The sequence below is a fragment of the Rattus norvegicus genome, chromosome 5 (assembly GCF_021556685.1).
Source record: "Rattus norvegicus strain SHRSP/BbbUtx chromosome 5, alternate assembly SHRSP_T2T, whole genome shotgun sequence".
Lineage (NCBI taxonomy): Eukaryota > Metazoa > Chordata > Mammalia > Rodentia > Muridae > Rattus > Rattus norvegicus.
The window spans coordinates 154,164,358-154,185,168 of NC_141538.1; the positions used below are offsets into that span (position 1 = coordinate 154,164,358).

The 20,811-nt window shown below is 48.9% G+C and overlaps 1 protein-coding gene across 1 annotated transcript; it reads left to right on the top strand.

Moving 5' to 3' along the window:
* The first annotated feature begins 904 nt into the window (after nucleotides 1-904).
* On the top strand, nucleotides 905-18,450 carry Fuca1 (alpha-L-fucosidase 1). Its single transcript, NM_012562.2, has 8 exons — nucleotides 905-1,302; nucleotides 2,941-3,075; nucleotides 5,404-5,541; nucleotides 9,025-9,130; nucleotides 12,121-12,321; nucleotides 14,165-14,355; nucleotides 15,930-16,029; nucleotides 18,231-18,450. The coding sequence occupies exons 1-8, from the start codon at nucleotides 926-928 to the stop codon at nucleotides 18,369-18,371; spliced, it is 1,389 nt and encodes a 462-aa protein (NP_036694.2). The 5' UTR covers nucleotides 905-925; the 3' UTR covers nucleotides 18,372-18,450.
* Nucleotides 18,451-20,811: the final 2,361 nt, after the last annotated feature.

A 20,811-nucleotide genomic window follows, 5' to 3' on the forward strand; every position in this document is an offset into this window, starting at 1 on the left:
AACCTCAGCCTGTCTGGTATACTAAGCAAGGGCTCTACTCCCGAACTACCCCGCTCCTAAGTCAGGTTTTCTTCAGTTAGATGCTAAGCTCTCTGAGAGAACCTCAAGGTTTTGGGGGTGTAGCTCAATCAATAGACTGCTTCGTTTGCAGTCTGCAAATCTCTTGCTTCAAAGGTCAGTACTACATAAAACCAGAATGGCAATGCTACCCCCAACCATAATCCCAGCATCTTGAGATAGAAGCAGGAGGGTCAGGAATGCAAAATCACTGTAGCTGTAAGTTCCAAGCCAGCCTGAGACACTTGAAACCCCCCACCCCCGTATCTCAAAATAAATTTGAGTTACAATTTTAAGTTAAATTAAAATGTTTAAGTTCCTCGGAGTTCTCTAAGTTAAGTTCAACGGACAAAAGATAACCACGTCTGCCCTGAGTCTTTCAGCAGCCATTTCTCTCCCTCGGCATAAAGCTCCTTTTATTTTGTTTTTACATCATTATTTCTAAATCTCTACACCACACTCCAATCTGCTAAGCTCCACCTGCCGGCTGGATGTATAGTACAGAGAAACCAAGTCACTAAAACGACCTGGTTTCAGCCTTCCCCTGAGAATTGGTGCAACAACGTGGACTTCTCCCTGTTTTCCCCACACCCTGGTTTTTTCCCCACTTGCGGGAACCCGGCAATTAAATCCTTAAAGGAGTCTACGGAATTTAAATTCAATAGATCAGAGCCAGCCAACGCCTCCTTAGGTCTTTCTCCCTTTCAATGCCAGAGGGCGCTCCAGAGCCGGCGCCTCAGACGGCCTTCTGGACCGCCATACTGACCCCGCCCCTCTCCCCTTCCAAGCCAATCGTTACTCTGAGAGGCGGGGCTACTCTCCGGTGCCTGCGCATTAAGAGGGGGGCGGTTCGGTCCCGGAAGCAGGGATGTGGGAGCTGAAAAGTGAGTGGTGGGCGGTGGGCTTCGGGCTTCTGCTGCTACTGGCAGCTTCGGCCCAGGCAGGGGGCTTGGCTCCGCACCACTACACTCCGGACTGGCCGAGCTTGGACTCGCGACCACTGCCGAGATGGTTCGACGAGGCCAAGTTCGGGTTGTTCGTGCATTGGGGGGTGTACTCGGTGCCCGCCTGGGGCAGCGAGTGGTTCTGGTGGCACTGGCAGGGCGAGCAGTCGTCGGCGTACGTGCGCTTCATGAAAGAAAACTACCCGCCCGGCTTCAGCTACGCCGACTTTGCACCGCAGTTTACAGCGCGCTTCTTCCATCCGGAGGAGTGGGCAGACCTCTTCCAGGCTGCCGGGGCCAAGTGAGTGCGGGACGGGCGCGAGGCGGGACCAGGCAGGCCCACGGCCGGTGCTGCCTGACCTCGAAAGGCCCCGGACCTTCTGCATCCTGGAGAAAGGAGCACCGATGCTAAAGAAGAGGATCCAGCTTGGGATCAGTTAAAAAAAATAAATAAATAAGGCGGGAAAGCACTGGGCAGTACACCTGTGCGGAGAGAATAGAGCCAGGCTACACTCGGCGTCTCCTTTGAAAGGTCCAGAACACAGCCCAGATTCCCGTCAGTGGCCCTGAGTTGTTGATCTGAGCCCTCAGTCCCCTTAGGCTACGTACAGCGTCCGTGAAAGGTTATAAAAAGAAGCCGCCTGACTTCCTTGTGCCTCTACAATGAGAAGGATGGGAGTTTAGGGTTGTACTCTGTTGGGGTCCCCTCGCTTCTCACTTCCTTGTGGTAGAACTCAGAGGAGGAAGGGGTTGTTTGGCCAGAGCCCTCCAGAGGAAGTGCATTGTGAGATCCCTCTAAGCCAGAGAGAATTTTGGCTGACAGAGGATTTGGCCACTGGGAGGGCAGCCTCCCGCTCCTGGCTTAGTGGAGTCCTCTACTTTCTCAGTGATTCCGGCAAACTCCTGCTTTCTGATTCCTCTGACCTTGGGTTTTCTCACACTGAAGGGAAAGGCTGTGTATAGCTGGCACTTAGTATTTTGGCCATTACAGTGTGGGAGTAAAAGGCCCAAGGGAATAGGAATCTGTCTTCTAGCCCAGCCCCTCTCCAGACTTCCTGTTTTATGGACTAGGTGACCAACCCAGAGGGAGGAAGAAGCCTGGTGTCCTAGACTGCAGATCTATGATCTGGAAATGAAAGCTCTTGACCACTGCACCCAGGGTCTGCAAGCCATACCCAGAGGGAGTGGTTATTTGCTTGTTGAGTGGGAAGGGTTTTTATATTTCAAAAGGACTGTTTAAAAGAGGAAAGAGATGTACTGCAGGAAGGACCGTTTGTATGAGCCTAGGATACTGTATAATTCCGAAGTCCAGGGGCCCCTGCACCAGCTAGTGGTGAAATCTCATACACGTGTTATCTTTCTTTTTCTATAAAAGTAAATAATACATCGGATGAATTGACTATCTCAGCACTGGTCTTTTCAGTCCCAGGTATTTGAGTCTTTGTCGCCTTAAATGAAAGACAATTTCGAGACATTGTTTACAAAGACAAACAGTTGCTGTGACTACCCTTTGTTCTTGCCAATAGAACGGGGCAGAGGTTTGAAACAGATTCCTCAGTTGTTCCCAGAAGGCTTGAACCTAAGAGCTAAGTAGTACAGCTTTTCTCTCGCCAGCTTCCCCTCTCTCGGCCTCCAGTACCTCCATCCGTTCTTGAGTCATACCTGCTTGGGGATATTATCACTGTAAAAGCATCATGGTTGTCATAGTGACTCATCCCAGGACGTATCCTTTCATCAAGACCTGCCCAACATGTTAAATTCTCAGGGGGTTGGGGATTTAGCTCAGCAGTAGAGCGCTTGCCTAGCGAGCGCAAGGCCCTGGGTTCGGTCCCCAGCTCCGGAAAAAAAAGAGAAAAAAAATTCTCAGGCATGCCAGGCAAGGTCACAGCTGTGGACATTGCCCGATTCCTTTGTTCTCCTTTGGTTTTGATGCCTGCAGGTATGTCGTCCTGACCGCAAAGCATCACGAAGGCTTCACAAACTGGCCAAGCGCCGTGTCTTGGAACTGGAACTCGAAGGACGTGGGGCCCCACCGTGATTTGGTCGGTGAGTTGGGAGCAGCTGTGCGGAAGAGGTACGTGTCTGTGGACAGCCAGCTACTCCACCATCTTTCCCACCCAGCCCTCCAGAGATCCACCCTCTATCCTCCTGTTTGTCTGCCGAGGTCATTTAGCCAACAAGCAGATGGGCTCCCAGACTTAGATTTGGTGGTTTTTCACAGAACCAAAGGTGATACAGAGAAAGTTCACAGTGGGGTGGAGGACACCCATCATAGACTGTGATGGTCTAGTCGTAGCCTTCAAAGGATTTCCATGGGAAAACGTGTAATACAGAGCCTTCTCCAGTATGTGATGGAAGCCAGGGAGATTGGGACCCACCTTTTTCCTCCATAGCTGCCAGCATCCAACACTGAGCTGTTCATGCCTCAGGGCAAGCTCTGATAATGGCTGACCGGACACTAAAGAAGGCAACACACAACTGATTCTCCTCCACACACCTCAGTGTTCGTCACTTAATAGGGAGTAACTAGCCAGGCTGATGTTACTTACTTGGGAGGCAAAGTAACCCAAGCCAGATAAAGTAGCCAGGCAGGAGGGTCAGTAGTTCAAGGCTGGCCTTAGGTGTAGAGTGAGTTTGAGGCTAGCCTGGGCTAAATAAGACTGTATCTTAAAAAGCTAAACAATAATAATAGAAATCAGCTTCTCTATTGGTTTCTATTATTAATTGGGTGTGGCAGAGGCGGGGGGGTGGCTTTGGGTTTTGGGACTGAGGGTCACAGGACCCTACCTCGTGTATATTAAGCAGTTGCTCATCCACTGAGTGTATTAGGTGCTTCTGTGTCAGCGACCACCATACCTGTTAAAAGCGGCTTCAGGCAGGAAAGGTTGATTTTTCAGACCACCATAGTGGTGCAGCTGCATACATGTGGCCCACACACTGTGGTAGAGGTCGTTCATTCACGTGACAAATGACCAGGGAGCAGCAGGAACCAGAGGATGTCCTTGAGGTGTCCCACTTCTGCCAGCATCCTTCAGAACATATGTGAGCCTAGGTGCAGACAGTACACACCAAGCCCTGTCCCCACCCCCAGTGCGTATTCAGGTTTTGAACCCTACTGGCTATGTCTGCCTTTAAGAAAGTAGATTCCTTTCTGCTCTGCCTGTTTCTATAAATGGAGTTTGATTAGACACAGCTATGCCTAGCAGACAGACTGGCCAGGACTGTCTCCCGGAACAAGCTGGGAGCTGAGACAGAGACCGCAGAGCTGGCAAAGCCCAGGGGACTACCTGGACCTCTAAGAATGCTTTTGCTGACTCCTGCTACTTGCTCTGTTCTGTGCCCCATGCTGCACTTGGCCACTAACCCTGTGACAACTGCTCATGTGACTTAGGGGTGGATCACACCTGGACTTTGGAAGTAGCTCTTTTTGTTTGGTTTGGTCTTCTGAGACAGAACCTTGCACTGTATCCTCGAAGAGCTTGAAACGTGCTGCACCCTACCTTCTAACTTGATGCAATCCTCCTGCCTCTGCCTTCCAGGTGCTAGGCTTCCGGATCTGTGGCCACACACCAACCCTTAGCAGGACACATTGGTACCTTCTCTGTCAGTGGTTAGTCCCCGAGTCACATACTGAAATGACAGCCTCCCCCACCCCCGCCACCTCAGTTCTTTCTTGCTGTGTAATTTTTTCATTGTAATGTTTGCACAGCATCATCTTAACTGAGCCATAATAACCGCATATTTATGGAAGCACCGTGTGACCTGTGTTTGGTGTATAATGTGCAATTAGCATTTCTAGATCCTTAATCATTCGACATTTGTGTTAGGAACCTTCCATCTCCTTCCTTCTAGTTCTTTAAAGAAATATTTAATACAGATGGGGATGTAGCACGTGACTGAATGTTTGCCTAGCATAGGTGATTCCCAGCACCATAAAAAATAAGGAAGATGGGGGCTGGGGATTTAGCTCAGTGGTAGAGCGCTTACCTAGGAAGCGCAAGGCCCTGGGTTCGATCCCCAGCTCCGAAAAAAAGAACCAAAAAAAAAAAAAAATAAGGAAGATGGTGGTGGTGCTTGCCTTTAATCTCAGCTCTCGGAAGACAGAGGCATGTGGATGTTTGGGGCCAGCCTGATCTACATAGCCAGTCCCAGGCTGACCAGGGCTACATATTGAGACCCTGTCTCAAACAAATGTGTGTGTGTGTTAAATAAATTATTTAAATTAAGTAAAAAAAATCTCAGATAGCTTAGGCTGACATCATACCACTTAGTAGCCAAAGATGACCTTGAACTCCTGTCTCCCCCTCCAATGTGCTGACTCCACACCCAGCCTGATTTTTCGTGAAGCAAATTGTTTTCTCTCTGCCTAACGCCAGCTGCTGCTGTATTTTTTCTGTTCAAGGAACATACGATACGGCCTCTACCACTCGCTCTTTGAGTGGTTCCATCCACTCTACCTACTAGATAAGAAAAATGGCCTCAAGACTCAGCATTTCGTCAGTACAAAAACAATGCCAGAGCTGTACGACCTCGTGAATAGGTAAGAAGGAGGATCGCCCAGGCCTGACCACTGTAGAAGCTGCTCTACAAAAAACACGTAGAGGACATCAGAATGATAAAAGTGGAGTTTACGTCAGTGCAAAGCTTGCTTCTCTCCTTCCCTTCCCACGCCCAGAACTTCTGGGCTGTGCACGCTCACTGATGCAGCAGTCACAGGGACCTGGCTGGCTGTCCTGTGTCAAAGCCAGAGCTTCAGCACCCTCCCCACTTGCCAGTGGGTCTAGTCAGGACCTTGGAGAGGTCACCATTCGCAAATCAACCAATTGCAATGTGGAGTTTGTCGCTTACTGTAGCTCAGTCCCCACCCAGCTTGAATCCACGGATAAAAATCACAGGCAAAGGCGTTGCTCAACTTCAACTTGCCTTTTTGAAACAATTGCTGGGCGCTACTTATCTCCCCCCTGGAGAAGCCTGCCCTTATCAATACTCTTAGCTCCACACCTCTCCATCTGCCCTCAACTCTAGCTGCTCAGTTACATCTAGTTACATCTAGTTACATCTAGTTACATCTAGTTAGTTACATCTAGTTACATCTAGTTACATCTAGTCCCTGCTCAACACCCATAGCCACCTGCCTGTGAGAGTGGCCACAGGCTGCTGCCCCACCTGAGATCTCACCTTGGTCACCTTTTCTCCCTCTGAATGAAGCATGGTGTCTCTCTCTCTCTCTCTCTCTCTCTCTCTCTCTCTCTCTCTCTCCCTCTCTCTCTCCCTCTTTCTCCCCTAGTGTCTATGGGGACCTGGAAGTCCTGCCTATTCCGCCCAGCAATTGGTCCTTGGCTTCTTTTCTAACAGATCAAGAACCAATTGGGGAACAGGACCTTAGCATCAGAAAAGCTAACCTGCCTCATGTTTTCTTTTACATTGATTGATTGATTGATTGATGATTGATTGAGGATGAATGGCATTGCATGCCACAACACACGTATTCAGGTCAAAGGACAATCTTGGGAAGTTAGTTTTCTCAGTCTGCCATGTGGACCCCAAGGATCAGGCTTGAAGGCAAGCCCTTTTACCCACTGACCCTCTCGCTGTCCGCGTCCACACTTTCCCTAGCTGCATGTGGGGGGCCACCAGAGCCTAAGAGAGCTTCTTCACCCCAACTCTCATTTTATATATTTTGTTTTTGTTGTTATGTTTGGATTTTTCTTTTGGGTTTCCAAGATAAGGTTTCTCTGTGCATCCCTGGCTGTCCTGCAAATCACTATGTAGACCAGGCTGGCCTCAAACTCAGAGCTCCACCTGCCTCTGCCCCCCAAGTACTGGGTCAAAAACTTCTGCCACCACCATGCCTGGCAGTTTTTCTTTTTTTCTCACTTTGTAGCCCTTGTTGATGCTCCTGCTTCAGCCTCTGAAGTGTGCGGATTTCAGGCCTGAGCCACTGTTCCTGGCTGGTTGGTTGGTTCGTCGGTTGGTATATTTTTGAGACAGGTCTTCCTTTGTAACCTAGGCTGCCCGCTAATTTCAGACAGTACTCCTGCCTCCCCTGAACGATGGGATTACAGCCATGAACCACTGTCCCCAGCTTTTAGGCAGTCCACTTGCATTTGGTTCTAGCCAGATGACTATTGTAAAAGACCTGCAGGGGGATGGCCAAGTGCAGGTGTCTGGAGTTCTGAAGTCAAGTTTAGTTTTTGGGCTTTTTTCTCTTCTCTTCTCTCTCTCTCTCTCTCTCTCTCTCTCTCTCTCTCGTTTATCTTCTTTCCTTCTTTCCTCTCTCCATAGTCTTTTTTTTTTTAAGATTTATTTTTTTATTATATATAAGTACACTGTAGCTGTCTTCAGACACACCAGAAGAGGGCATCAGATCTCATTACAGGTGGCCGTGAGCCACCATGTGGTTGACTGGGATTCAAACTCAGGACCTCTGGAAGAGCAGTCAGTGCCCTTAACCACTGAGCCATCTCTCCAGTCCCCCTCCATAGTCTTATCTAACCTTGGCTGGCCTCACATTTATAGCAGACCTGCTGGGTCGGGATTTTTGGCACACTGGGATTATACACTGTGCCAGCACCCCTGGCTTTGTTACTTTGTAAGCTGTGTGGCTTAGAGCCAACTTGTTTAGCCTCTCCCTTGCTTTCTTATCTATCCCTGAACTGGGGTTCATAATTATGGGAATTGATGAGATAATGGGCATAGAGCCCCAGGGTAGCCTCTAATTTGCAAATCTCCCAACTCAGGTTCAAATCCCCAAGTGCTAGGATTACAGGCGTGAGCCACCACTGAGCCACCTGGCCCAGGCGGTGAGCACTGCTGTTGTTTTTCCTGTCACAGTTGATTATTTCATGCTCGTGCCTATGTATGTGTATGAGCACAGATGTGCCGCAGCACACACGGAGGTCGGAGAAGTCAGTTCTCTCCTTCCATGAGGACCCTGGGGATCGAACTCAGGCCATCAGGCTTGGCAGCAGGAGCTTTACCAGCTCAGTTGAGCCTTCTGGCCTGCCGCAGCCTCTTTTCCAAAGCTTCATTATTCTTTATGTGTGGGCAGCGTGTGCCCGAGGAAGCCAGAGAGCATCAGATTCCCTGAAATAAGTGGTTGGTTGTGAGTCACCATGTTGTTGGCAGGCAAACCCAGGTCCTCTGTAAGCAGTAAGCACGCTCGCTCGTTTACCCCCTGAGGTGACTGTCAAGCCCTGGGAGCAGCACCCCTAATTAGAGTTGGTTGCTTGAAGGGAGGCAATCTCTAGACATGGATCACAGCTCCTTTCTAAAAGGGGCAGCAAAGGCGGTTAGAGGGAACGCGCCTGAATACCGCGGTCATTATCATTCCTGTTGCTGCCGTTGTTGTTACTCTTACATTTTAGTTCTTTGGGATGTGTGCACGCAGTGTCCCAGAGATTGCACTCAGGCCGTGAGACTTGCCGCCTTTTCACCGGAGCCTTTCACCAGCCCCTGAAGCTCTTGTTTTAATTAAAACAGTTACTGCAGCTGTTTGGGTGTTTGGCCTGCATGTTTGTCTGTGCTCTCCATGCATGCCTGGTGTCAACAGAGGCCAGAACGTGGCATGAGATCCCGTGGGACTGGAGTATATGTGATTGTAAGCTTCCGGTGTGGGTGTGGAAAATCAGAACTCAACTTCTAGAGCAGCCTGTGTTCTTCCAGAGCCTGAGTCATCTGCTGCTGGCTCCACACTAGTGAGCCACCTCTCTACACCCTGTCTCTCAGGTTTGTGTGTGTGTGTGTGTGTGTGTGTGTGTGTGTGTGTGTGTGTGTCAGAAAAAAAATGATTTCTTATCACTTTAGTTTCTACATTGTAATTTTTATGGTCATTTCCAATCAAGAGACTTTTCTTTCTGACAGGCTAGGAATGGAGCCCAAGACCTCACTGGGATAGGCAAGTGTTCTCCCACAGAGCCAGACTCCCAGTTCTAATTTTTAAATATGTGGGGCAAACACCTGTCCATAGACTGGACTAGATCCAGACTCCGATGGCAAACTGTTCTGGTCACGTGTCTTCCAGGTACAAGCCTGACCTAATCTGGTCTGATGGGGAGTGGGAGTGTCCCGATTCGTACTGGAACTCCACGGAGTTCCTTGCTTGGCTCTACAATGAAAGCCCGGTCAAGGTAGGTAGTTATTTAACTCACCAATTATTGGCGTTGATAAGAGTGTATGAATGAGCGTGCAGATACTTACCTGTACTCTCGGCTGTCAGAAGGCAGCTGTGGCAGGAGAAATGCACAGCAATTGAGCCTTTGCTCTCCAAGAACTGGGGTTATTACAGGTGTGTGGCACTGATCCTAGCTCTGTACCCAAGGTTTAAAGGGTACTTAGCTAACTGAACCTTCCCCATAACTAGCTAGTACAACTAGCTGGTACATAGGCTGCCGTTTTACACCTTGTGTTGTGGAAACTTTATTGAATGACAGATGTCTTAATCTTTATGATAGGAAATGTCAAAGATTTTGCATGTTCTTGATTTATAGATTTTTTTTTTTTTGGTTCTTTTTTTCGGAGCTGGGGACCAAACCCAGGGCCTTGCGCTTCCTAGGCAAGCGCTCTACCACTGAGCTAAATCCCCAACCCCGATTTATAGATTTTAAAGAAAGATCTAAGTATGAAGCAGCTTGGCCCCGGTCGTGGTGGTGATGCCTTTAATCCCAGCATCTGGGAGGCAGAGGCAGGCAGGTCTCTATGAATTCCAGGCCAGCCTGGTCTACAGAGTAAGTTCCAGGACAGCCAGGGCCACAGAGAAATTCTGCTTCCAAAAAAACAAAGAAAGAAAGAGAGAGAGAGAAAAAGAGAAAGAAAGAAAGAAAGGAAGAAAGAGAGAAAGAGAGAAATGGAAAGGAAAGAATGGAAAAGAGAAGAGCTTGGTGGTTGGAGGAGTAGCCTGGTGGGAGGACAGGTGCTTAGCATGCACAGGCCGGGGTGTAGTAAGAAGTCCAACACTGAGCTTGGATGAAGATGCTCTGCTGGATTCCTCTCTGCTCAGTCGTATTGGGTAGTTATTACTAAACTCAGAAAATGGGAAGGAGAAGAGAGATCCCTGAATGCTGGTTAGAGGCAGTTCTCATGCTGGAGACTTCACTCGGGGAGAGCATGCTAACAGCAGTACAAGCCTTGCTTCTAGGGATTTACAGAGTCTCTGGGGACCCCCAGATATGCAGTTCATCCCCAGGTCAGCAACACTGACAAAACGCCATGGCCTAAATCGTCCACATCTATCTCTGTTTAGTGTTTGAGGAGAAACACTCTGTTATTTACCACGGCACCCCTGTCCCTACCTCAGTTATATACTATTATGAGTGAGCAGTTGACAGCCCATCCAGACTTGAGATGGGCCAAGTATGGTGGTGCACACCTTTAATCCTAGCACTCAGGAGACAGGCAGGTGGATTTCTGTGAGTTCGAGGTCAGCCTGGTCTACCCAGTGTGTTCCCTGGCTGGCCATGGATGCATAGCAGACTCTTATCTTCAAAAACAAATAAAGAAGCCAAGCATGATGGCGCACACCTTTCATCCCAGCACTCAGGAAGCAGAGGCTGGTGATCTCTGTGAGTTCAAGCCCAGCCTGGTCTACAGAGTGAGTTCCAGGACAGCCAGGGCTACACAGAGAAACCCTGTCTTGACAAACCAGACTTAGGAAGGTGATACTTCTATCCCTCTGAGGTAGGTGCCCTTCCCTGGGCTGTGCCTTCATGGAGCGGGTTGTACACTGCATCGGATGACAACCCCCCGTTAAGGAGAATCTCAAAACAGATGAGCAAGGGAGGCCATGTTGGGGAAGGAAGCGAATGTCAATCACAGCCGACGCTGGGGAGAGGGCTCAGTGGTTAAAGCAGGAGACTCACAGGAGCAGCAGGCTCTTGAGTTCCCTACCCAGCATGCTCACTCGTGGTGGATCACAACCACCCGAAACTACAGTACCAGGGCAGCTGACACCCTCTTCTGGCCGGGGGTACTGCACACATGTGCATCAACATACATGCAGGCAAAACACCCATACTCGCTTTTTTTTTTTCTTAAAGATTTATTGACTTTATATATATGTGAGTACACTGTCCCTGTCTTCAGACACATCAAAAGAGGGCATCAGATCCCATTACAGATGGTTGTGAGCCACCACGTGGTTGCTGGGATATGAACTCAGGACCTCTGGAAGAGCAGTCGGTGTTCTTAACCACTGAGCCATCTCTCCAACCCCCATACTCACTTTTAAATTGTTTATTATATGTGTGTGTACGTATGCCTGTATGTATGTATGTATGTATGTATGTATGTATGTATGTATACCTGTATGTATGAATGCTTTGTGTAAGTTTGTGTGTAATGTGTAAAGCCCATAGAAGCCAGAAAGTGGCACCAGATCTCCAGGAAAAGCATCAAGCACTCTTAACTGTTGAGCCATCTCTCCTGTCCCACGCCTGCCTTTTTGACAAATGAGTGCTAGAGCCCTCCTGCTTACACAGAAAGCGCCTTACCCACTCAGCCGCCATTCCTGGGCCCCACAGGCAGTCTGTGGGGCTCTCCCTATATGCACACTTACTCCATGCATCCCTCTGCTGGGTCCCTGGGCTCAGGCCCTGCTGACATTAGGGGCTGGATGCTGCTTTGACTTTTGGCGGTGATCGTGAGTTTTTTGGTTATTGTATGTTTCCTTTTTTATTTTATGTGCATTGGAATTTGCAGGCATTAATTATATCTGTGTGAGGGTGTGAATTACAGACAGGTGTTTTTGTTTTTGTTTTGAACTGTCATGTGAGTGCTGGGAATTGGACCTGGGTCCTCTAGTAAAGAGCAGCAGCTATGAGCTCTTAGCCACTGGATCTCTCTAGCCCTGTATACTGCTTTGTAAAAGGCACTGTCTTCAATACTGTAGGACATTTCTCAGCATCTCTGGTCTCTCCCACTAGATAGCAGCACCACCCTCATGGGGACAGCCAAAAATGTGTAGAGTCCCACATGTGCCCTTTAGAGCAAGACAGCAGCAAGATAAACACTAGTGGAGTCCTGGTATTCTTCCTTGCAAACAGAATGTTGCCAGGTGGATCTCCATTTCATGAAGGAGCCAGGCGGTGCTGTGCCAATGACCCCAGTCTCCTTTCTCCTTTAGGATCAGGTGGTAGTGAATGACCGGTGGGGTCAGAACTGCTCCTGTCGTCACGGAGGGTACTACAACTGTGAAGACAAATACAGACCACACAGCCTGCCAGACCACAAGTGGGAGATGTGCACCAGCGTGGACAAGGCGTCCTGGGGCTATCGGAGAGACATGAGCATGTCTACCATCGTCGACGAAAATGAAATCATTGAGGTAAGAGCACTCTGCCTTAGCCATTTGCTTGTCCCAAAGCTGTCCTCTAACCCGGAGTCCAGTTGCTAGAGCCTGCTCGGGCCCTAGTACGTGGAGACTGTCTTAGTTAGGGTTTTATTGGGGGCCAACAGAGATCATGACCAAGGCCACTCTTACAAGGACAACATGTAATTTGGGGCTGGCTTACAGTTTCAGAGGTTCAGTCCGTCTGGGCAGGCATGGGGCGGGAGGAGCATCTGTTCTGAAGGCAAACAGGAGAAGACTGGCTCTCACGTGGTTAGGAGGAGGGTCTCATTGCCCACCTCAACAGTGACACACTTCTGCCAACAAGGCCACACCTCCCAAAAGTACCACTCCCTGGGCCAAGCGCATTCAAATCACCTCAGAGAGGAACCTCTCCCTAGGACATTGTCACTATTACTGAGGAAGGGGTCGGAATTTTAAAACCTTAAACTACATCTGCTTATCTGCTTATTTGGGGTGGGGGCAAACGTGTGCCACATTGTACATGTAGAGTTCAAAGGACAGCTTGAGAGTCACTTCTCTCCTTCCAGCCTGGGCGTCCCAAGGATCAAACTTAGGTCAAGCTTGGTGTTGAGGGACTTCATCTTCTGAAGTCATTGCCTTCACCATCTTCTCAGCCTCAGGGAGAGTGTTATCTTATAGAGATGTTCTTCCAGAACTTTCCTTCTTCTTCTTTGTGGGAAAGGTGTGTGTGTGTGTGTGTGTGTGTGTGTGTGTGTGTGTGTGTGTGTGTACATGTAATATGCATGTGCTAGTGTTTGTTTTGATGTGTGTATGCAAGTGTGTTTGTGACATCCAGTGTAACCTCATTCCTCAGTTTCCATCTATTTAGGGGACAAGGTCTCTGACTAGCCTGGGACTGGCCACTCAGCTAGGCTCTGCTCCCAGTACACTGCAGTGAGCCTTCTGTTTCTGCTCCCCACGACAGACATTATAGGCATGCACCACGACACTGAGAGTTTTTGGCCATTGTTGATTTTGGTGTCTTTTTTTTTTGGTTCTTTTTTTCGGAGCTGGGGACCGAACCCATGGTGTCTTGTTTTGAACATGAATTCTGAGCTCAGGTTTTCTTGCTCACAAGGCACGCACTCTCTGGGCCATTGCTGTCCCCTCCCCTTCCCAGGAGTATTTCCGTTCATTGGCCTAGGAGTGCTTTCTTGCAACTATAGTGGGTAATTCAGTTGGCAGGACAGCTCCTGAGCGCTGTGGGGCTGAAGGGGGCTCAGCTGGCCGCTGCTCAGGCACCAGATGATGTGCCGTGCGTAGCTGCAGCTACGTAAGATCAAGAGTGGGAAGACGGCTGAGAAGAGACGTCAGAAATCAATGGAGAGGTTCCTTAGGTGTCCTTTAATGGGCTCTCACCTTTGAATTTCTCTAAATGTAAAATTAGTCCTGGGCTGCCTTGAGGGACAGTTGTTAGAGGTCACAGCAAATACCTCCCCTCCAGAATGGCTTCAGGATGTCTCTTTATGGTAGTTCTTTGTTGAGACTGGGTCTCCATGGAGTCCCTGCTGGCCTCAAACTTGGTAGCCAAGGCCAGCCTTGAACTCCTGGTCATCTTGCCTTTTCCCACCTCCGGTGCTGGAACTATGGGCCAGCTTTCCTTGCATCAGTTTTGCCGGGGGTGAATTTGATCTGCACTTACACGGCTTAGGGAGCCACTGCTGGGGCGCCCTGCTCTAACGTGTACTTCACCCCCCAGCGTCCCCTTGTGGTGCTAAGCATTGAAGCCAGGACTGTTCTCTCCTAATATTCCTGAGTCTGTGTGTTCTAGACACAATAGTTGTGCCTCAGCGTTGATCGTTTCTGCCTTCTTTAGGAATTGGTTCAGACAATAAGTCTGGGAGGCAACTATCTTCTCAACATCGGACCGAATAAAGACGGCGTGATCGTCCCCATCTTCCAGGAAAGGCTCCTTGCTGTTGGCAAGTGGCTGCAGATCAACGGGGAGGCCATCTATGCCTCCAAACCATGGAGGGTGCAGTCTGAAAAGAACAAGACAGTTGTGTGGTGAGCCCTGCCTTCCCGTGTGCTCGAGAATGATTGGTGATAGCCATATGTCAGTTCTGAGTGACAGTAAAGCCAGAGTAAAAGAATTATTAACTGTTGGATGGATGGATGGATGGATGGATGGATGGATGGATGGATGATGGATGGATGATGGATGGATGGATGGATGGATGGATGGATGGATGGATGGATAAGATAGACTGATTATAGATAGGTGGCAAAATATCAAACTGAGTACTTAAAACCCCCATCACTTGGAGAAGCTCCTAAGGCCGGTGATCCTGACAGAGGGTCCTGGGCAGAGCAGAGTGAGGCTTCTCCCTAAATGAGCAACACCGTGAATGATGTCATCACTCTGAGGCTCACAAACTCCAGCAGCTGGGGCAGCTGGGGCCGTCAGCCGGATTCCAAATGTGCTTTCTCTCCATGGCTGAGCTGCCCATGGCTGAACCTTGGCTTCCTGTTCCCCCTGCATGTGCTTTTATATAAGGGATAGACAATGAGAGACCTAGATGTTCTCAAAGCTCAGGGCTTTGCTTTTGGTCTGTTCTTCTTTTTTCCTTGCTGACACAGGCTTAGGGGGCAGCTTAGCCCCCTGACAAGAGGCCTCAGGACACTTTGAGACAAAAATGCTTGGGTCCAAAACAAGGTGGACGTACCCCACTTCCAGAGCCAGCTTTTTTTTTTTAAAGATTTATTTTATGTTATGCGTACCCTGTAGATCCCCTCAGACACACCAGAAGACGGCGTCAGATCCCATTGCAAATGGTTGTGAGCCATCATGTGGTTGCTGGGAACTGAACTCAGGACCTCTGGGAGAGTAGTCAGAACCACCCTGTGCAGAGCTCCATCCTAAATTTTCCCAAAAAGTTCTAAAAGATCCTGAAGTTTGTACACGGACTTCTAGATCAAATTATTTCACCAGGAAATGTGTCACCTCTGTACTAATAAGTAGGACGTGGTAAGTAAAAGCTCTGTGTTGTTGTCACTGTGAGTCATGGGTTTCTCCATGCTGCATAGGCTGTCCCCACCTCCTGGGGGACAAGCCATCCCCCTGCCTCAGCCTTCTTAGTAGCCAGGATTATATATGAACATCACCCATACCCAGCAGAAGTTTTGTTTTGTTTGTTTGTCTGTTTTTGAGACACCCTGTAACTGTGTAGACCAGCTGGACCTGAACTTACAGATGTGTGCCTGCATCTGCTTCCTGAGTGGTGCTGGGACCACCTTTAATGGCTACCATCACCACTGAGCTATCTTTCTTTTCTTTCTTTCTCTTTTTTTTTTTTTTTTTTTTTTTTTTTTGCGGGGTGGGGGGGTGCGAGAACAAAGGTTTTTGAGGCAGCAGGAAAAGCTCAAGGGTTAATTGTAATTTTTCAACAAACCTTAACAACCCAGTGAGGGGACGATAGAAGACTCCAAAGAATTTCCTAGTCCCTTTCCTTCCTGAACACCTTACTGGCACTCCCTAGTAGTCATGACAGATCTTTAATGAGAGAGCTTTCTAAAGCGGATGTGCGGGTCTACTAGGGAACCATGGGACTCAGCCTTGGGCATGATGTCTTTGCACGCAGGTACACCACTAAAGACTCGGCTGTTTATGCCACTTTTCTGCACTGGCCAGAAGATGGAGTGGTAAACCTCCAATCTCCCAAAATGACATCGGCCACAAAGGTAAGGACCCTCTGTCAGTCCCCGCTGCCACAGACCTGCCCAGGCCTTCACAGGTACTGCAGCAGGACACACCATTGCACAAAGGCCAAAGACTGATGAGCTCTGGTCCTGTAACTCTCTTATTCTTCTGGGGTCCAGAAGCTGATGGCTCTGAGAACTAAACTCTGTCTTGCTATTTTGTGGCTAAAAGCCACTGGCTTCCCATAATTAGCTCCTGCTGTTAGCAGCATGCAGAAAGGACACTCCCTCCCTCTGGGTGGAGCAAAAAAAGCTCAACCGCCTTTATTTCTGTCCTCAGCATAAATACTGTCTCTAAAGATTTATTTATTTATTATATATAAGTACACTGAAGCTGTTCAGACACACCAGAAGAGGGCATCAGATCTCATTACAGATGGTTGTGAGCCACCATGTGGTTGCTGGGATTTGAACTCAGGACCTTTGGAAGAGCAGTCAGTGCTCTTAACCGCTGAGCCATCTCTCCAGCCCCCATAAATACTGTCTCTAAAAACCACGTCATACAACCAGCGGGCAGAACTGTTACAGCGGGGTAGTGATTACGTGATTCTCTAAATACTTTTACATTCCAACACGCTCATAGCAAGGTTAAGGCAGTAATCCATGTCATCAATCGGTAAGACTTGAGGTATAACAGCAGAATTGTCCACACGTCTTCCCAGGAAGGCTAGTATCTCAGGAAACACTATCTGTTACGCTCATTATGAGTTTAAAGTTTGATGTCACAAGTTAGCAGTTTTGTCAAGAGCTAAATCATTGGCCTCGGCTCTTATTACTTTGAAGCTTTGTACAGATAAACTAGTCAATCTTTTCTGTCCTTGCACCTACAATAAGTTGTCTATGCCCAGTTTATGACCTTTACTTAGCAGATAATGGGTTCACAGTTATCCTAGAAGAAATGTTTGCCTTAAATTTGTTCCACGCCTGCTTTTTCCTTCTAGCACAATTAGCTCATGACATGAGGACTACAGAGCTCTAACTGCAGCTTTTATTCCACAGAGGACTTGAAATTACTTATATCAATTTAGAAATCCTATAAAATCATTATCAGGAATGATGGCATCATTAATTTATCTACACAGCATTGCTATATAGAAGCACATCTTCATGTTAACCTGCCCAATACGATAGGAATCATTAGACTATGCGATGGTGACAGGAAAGGCAGATCAGCAGTGAGAAGCAATCCTGGGAAGAAGTCTCTTAGGACCCTGCATCCCAGAGCCCACCCACTGCAGGCCATGCCAAATGATGAGCTCCCTCAGAAAACGTTCTTGCTTGCCTTTAACCTTTCCTGGATGGCTTCTGACATGACGCCCTCCTAAGCTTAGCATGTTCTGGTTTTGTTCTTCATTTTTCTAGTGCTGGGGATAGACCCCAGTGCTGGGGATAGACCCCAGGGTCTAGGCATGCTCAGGCAAACATTCCACCACCGAACTACATCCCAGCCATTGTTTGAAGTTCTCTTTCCGTAGCTCAGGCTAACCTCAGCCTGTGGCCTCTTGTGTGTTGCATTAAGTATCTAATCTCAATGTCAAAACACACACAACTTTCATATTTATGATAAGCCTTTAATGCACTCGAGCTGGGCAGATATTAACCCTCTATGCTGTTTTGTCTACTTCTCTATCAATAACCCAAAGAGATGCCTTGTCCATCTGGGCTGCTCTTAACTCCAATTGGCCAGCCCTCATGGCCATGTTTTTATGACTCCTCTCTCCACCTTGTGGTCCTGCCTTAGACCCCAAGCCCGGGAACCAAAATTCCACCTACCTCTCCTCCTCTGCCCAGTTATAAACTGTCGGCATCTTCGTTTAACCAATCATTTTAAATAAGGAGCAAGGTCTGGGGGCATTACTTTGTGTTTGTGCAGATGCTCTCGTCCCTGGGGGACCAGGCCTCGGGGGCCAGTGTTCACCACACAGCGACAGACCAGACCTCCAGGCTCTGTCTCCGCCCTCTGTGCTAAGATGGCAGGCTGTTCCCCGACGCCTGGCTAGATGCGTCTCTTATGAAAACGTGGTGGCAGGTGTTTGCTTCTTCCTTCCCAGCCTCCTTCACATGTAGTCCCACCAGCCAGTCCTCACTGCTCTGTCCCAGCGCAGTTGTCCCCCGTCATATGTGGGGCACGGTCTGCTCATCGGTGAATAATGGAGGGCTCCTGTCCGCTTTGCCTTCTGCAGATAACGATGCTAGGAATGGAAGGAGAACTGCACTGGACCCAGGACCCACTGGAAGGCGTCCTCATCACTCTGCCCCAGTTGCCACCAGGCACTTTCCCAGTGGAGTCTGCCTGGACTCTAAAGCTGACAAAAGTGAACTGATCGCAGGAGCTCAAGGATAGAGGGCCCAGTGTGCTGCTGTCTCTTAAGGATTATCGTGAATAAAGTAGCTTCCTTTCCACCCAGTGCCCCATCTTCCAGCCCATTCTGATGGATGGGAGCCCAGTACACTGTGCCGCGTAAGGAGTGATGGAGATGGGGGAGCCCTCGCTAGCTAGCGTTTCTGGTGGGCAGAAAGGCCTGGGCAGCACAGAGTCACCCATTCCTTCCCTGGGATGAAATGTCCCTCTGCTCTCTGATGACCCCTCTGTGGGAGCAGGTCAGACTCAAACACACACACACACACACACACACACACACACACACACACACACACACACACACACCGTGTCTTACTGGTTGTTACTAGTCCAGAAGAGGCTAAGCTGATCCCTCCAAGTGTGCCAGGCCGGCAGGCTCAACTTGTCGGAAGTTTGCAAAGCAAGCTGAAGGCTGTGACACAGCCTTTCCTCAGAGATCCCGATGGGAGAGTGCGGTTCCGCCCTGCCTTTAAAACAAGATGGAAGGAAATATGTATGTCAGACTATTTCTACCAAAAGCACATGATAGGTTTCTTTCCCTAACTTTGGTTACAGCTTTACACTCATTTTCTGGTTTTCTTTTTTTTTTTTTCCCCCCCGGAGCTGAGGACCGAACCCAGGGCCTTGTGCTTGCTAGGCAAGTGCTCTACCACTGAGCTAAATCCCCAACCCCATTTTCTGGTTTTCTTGTTTTGTTTTATTTTTTTTCCTTTTTTTTTTTTTTTTTTTTCCGGAGCTGGGGACAGAACCCAGGGCTAGGCAAGCGCTGGGTTCTGTCCCCGAGCTGTCCGGAGCTGGGGACAGAACCCAGAACGCTAGGCAAGCGCTCTACCGTTGAGCTAAATCCCCAACCCCTTGTTTTATTTTTTATTGGAAATTTTCTTTATTTACATTTCAAATGTTATTCCCTTTCCCGGTTTCCCTTCCGGAAGTCCCCTATCCCATCCCCCTCCCCTGCTTCTATGAGGGTGCTCCCCCATCCACCCACCCACCCACTCCCTCCTGGCTCCCCACCCTGGCATTCCCCTACAATGGGGAAGTGAGCCTTCACAGGACCAAGGCCTCTTCTCCCACTGACACCCGCTAAGCCTCATCCTCTGCTACGTATGCAGCTGGAGCCATGGGTCCCTCCATGTGTACTGTTTGGTTGATGATTTAGTCCCTGGGAGCTCTGGGGTGGGGTCTGGCTGGTTGATTTTGTTGTTCTTCCTATGGGGTTGCAAACCCCTTCAGCTACTTCAGTCCTTTCTCTAACTCCTCCACTGGGGACCCGTTTTGCTTGTTTTTTATTTAGGGGAAAAAAAAAACCCGGGGCTGGGGATTTAGCTCAGTGGTAGAGCGCTTACCTAGGAAGCGCAAGGCCCTGGGTTCGGTCCCCAGCTGTGAAAAAAAAAAAAAACAAAAACAAAAAAAACCCAAAAACTGCCTGGAGATGGAGCTCACTTGGTACCACGCCTGCCTGGCACACACAGCCCTCCATTCAATTCCTGATCCAACAGGGTCAGAAACTGTCAGGCCTGTCTAGAGAGTGAGCTCAAGCCTACCCCAGGCTATATATGACCCTGTGCAGAGAGGGGTCTGAGGAACGAACTTGTTGGGTCTCCTTAATGCAGAGTACAGCACGCGATCTCCAGGGTTTTTCCTCTCATTATAGGTGCCATTTTATGACAACTATCAGCTCATCCTGTGAGTCACTATATATTCAGGTTTTTATGTGCGGAGGGCATTAGATGCTCCGGAACTCGAGTTACAGATAGTCATGAGCTGTCGTGTGAGTACTAGGAACTAAAAGTACAACAAGTGCTCTTAACCACTGAACCATCTCTATGTAGCCCTGGTTGGCCTTGAACTCAGAGACCTTCACCACCACTGTCTGACTTCCCTTGTTTTTTTCTTTAAGATATATGCTGGGGCTGGAGAGATGGCTCAGCCGTTAAAGGCTAGGCTCACAACCAAAAAATATAAGATATATGCTGGTCGGGGTTGGGGATTTAGCTCAGTGGTAGAGCGCTTGCCTAGCAAGCGCAAGGCCCTGGGTTCGGTCCCCAGCTCCGAAAAAAAAGAAAAAGAAAAAGAGAGAGAGAGAGAGAGAGAGAGAGAGAGAGAGAGAGAGAGAGAGAGAGAGAGACGTGAAGTCTGTCTGGAGAGAGGGCTCAGCAGAGGGCCAAGGCTTGCCACCGGCACTCACAAGGCAGCTGCCGACGGTCCGCAGCAGTGTCTGTTGCCCTCTTCTGGCTTCCTTGGGTACTGCACACATGGAACACAAACGTAAATGCTGGTAAAACACCCATCGACAAAATAAAAATATATCACTGAAAAAAATAGTGCGGTGACACATGCCTTTGGTCCCAGCACTCAGAGGCAGAGGCAGGTGGATCTCTCTGAGTTCAAGGCTAGCGTGG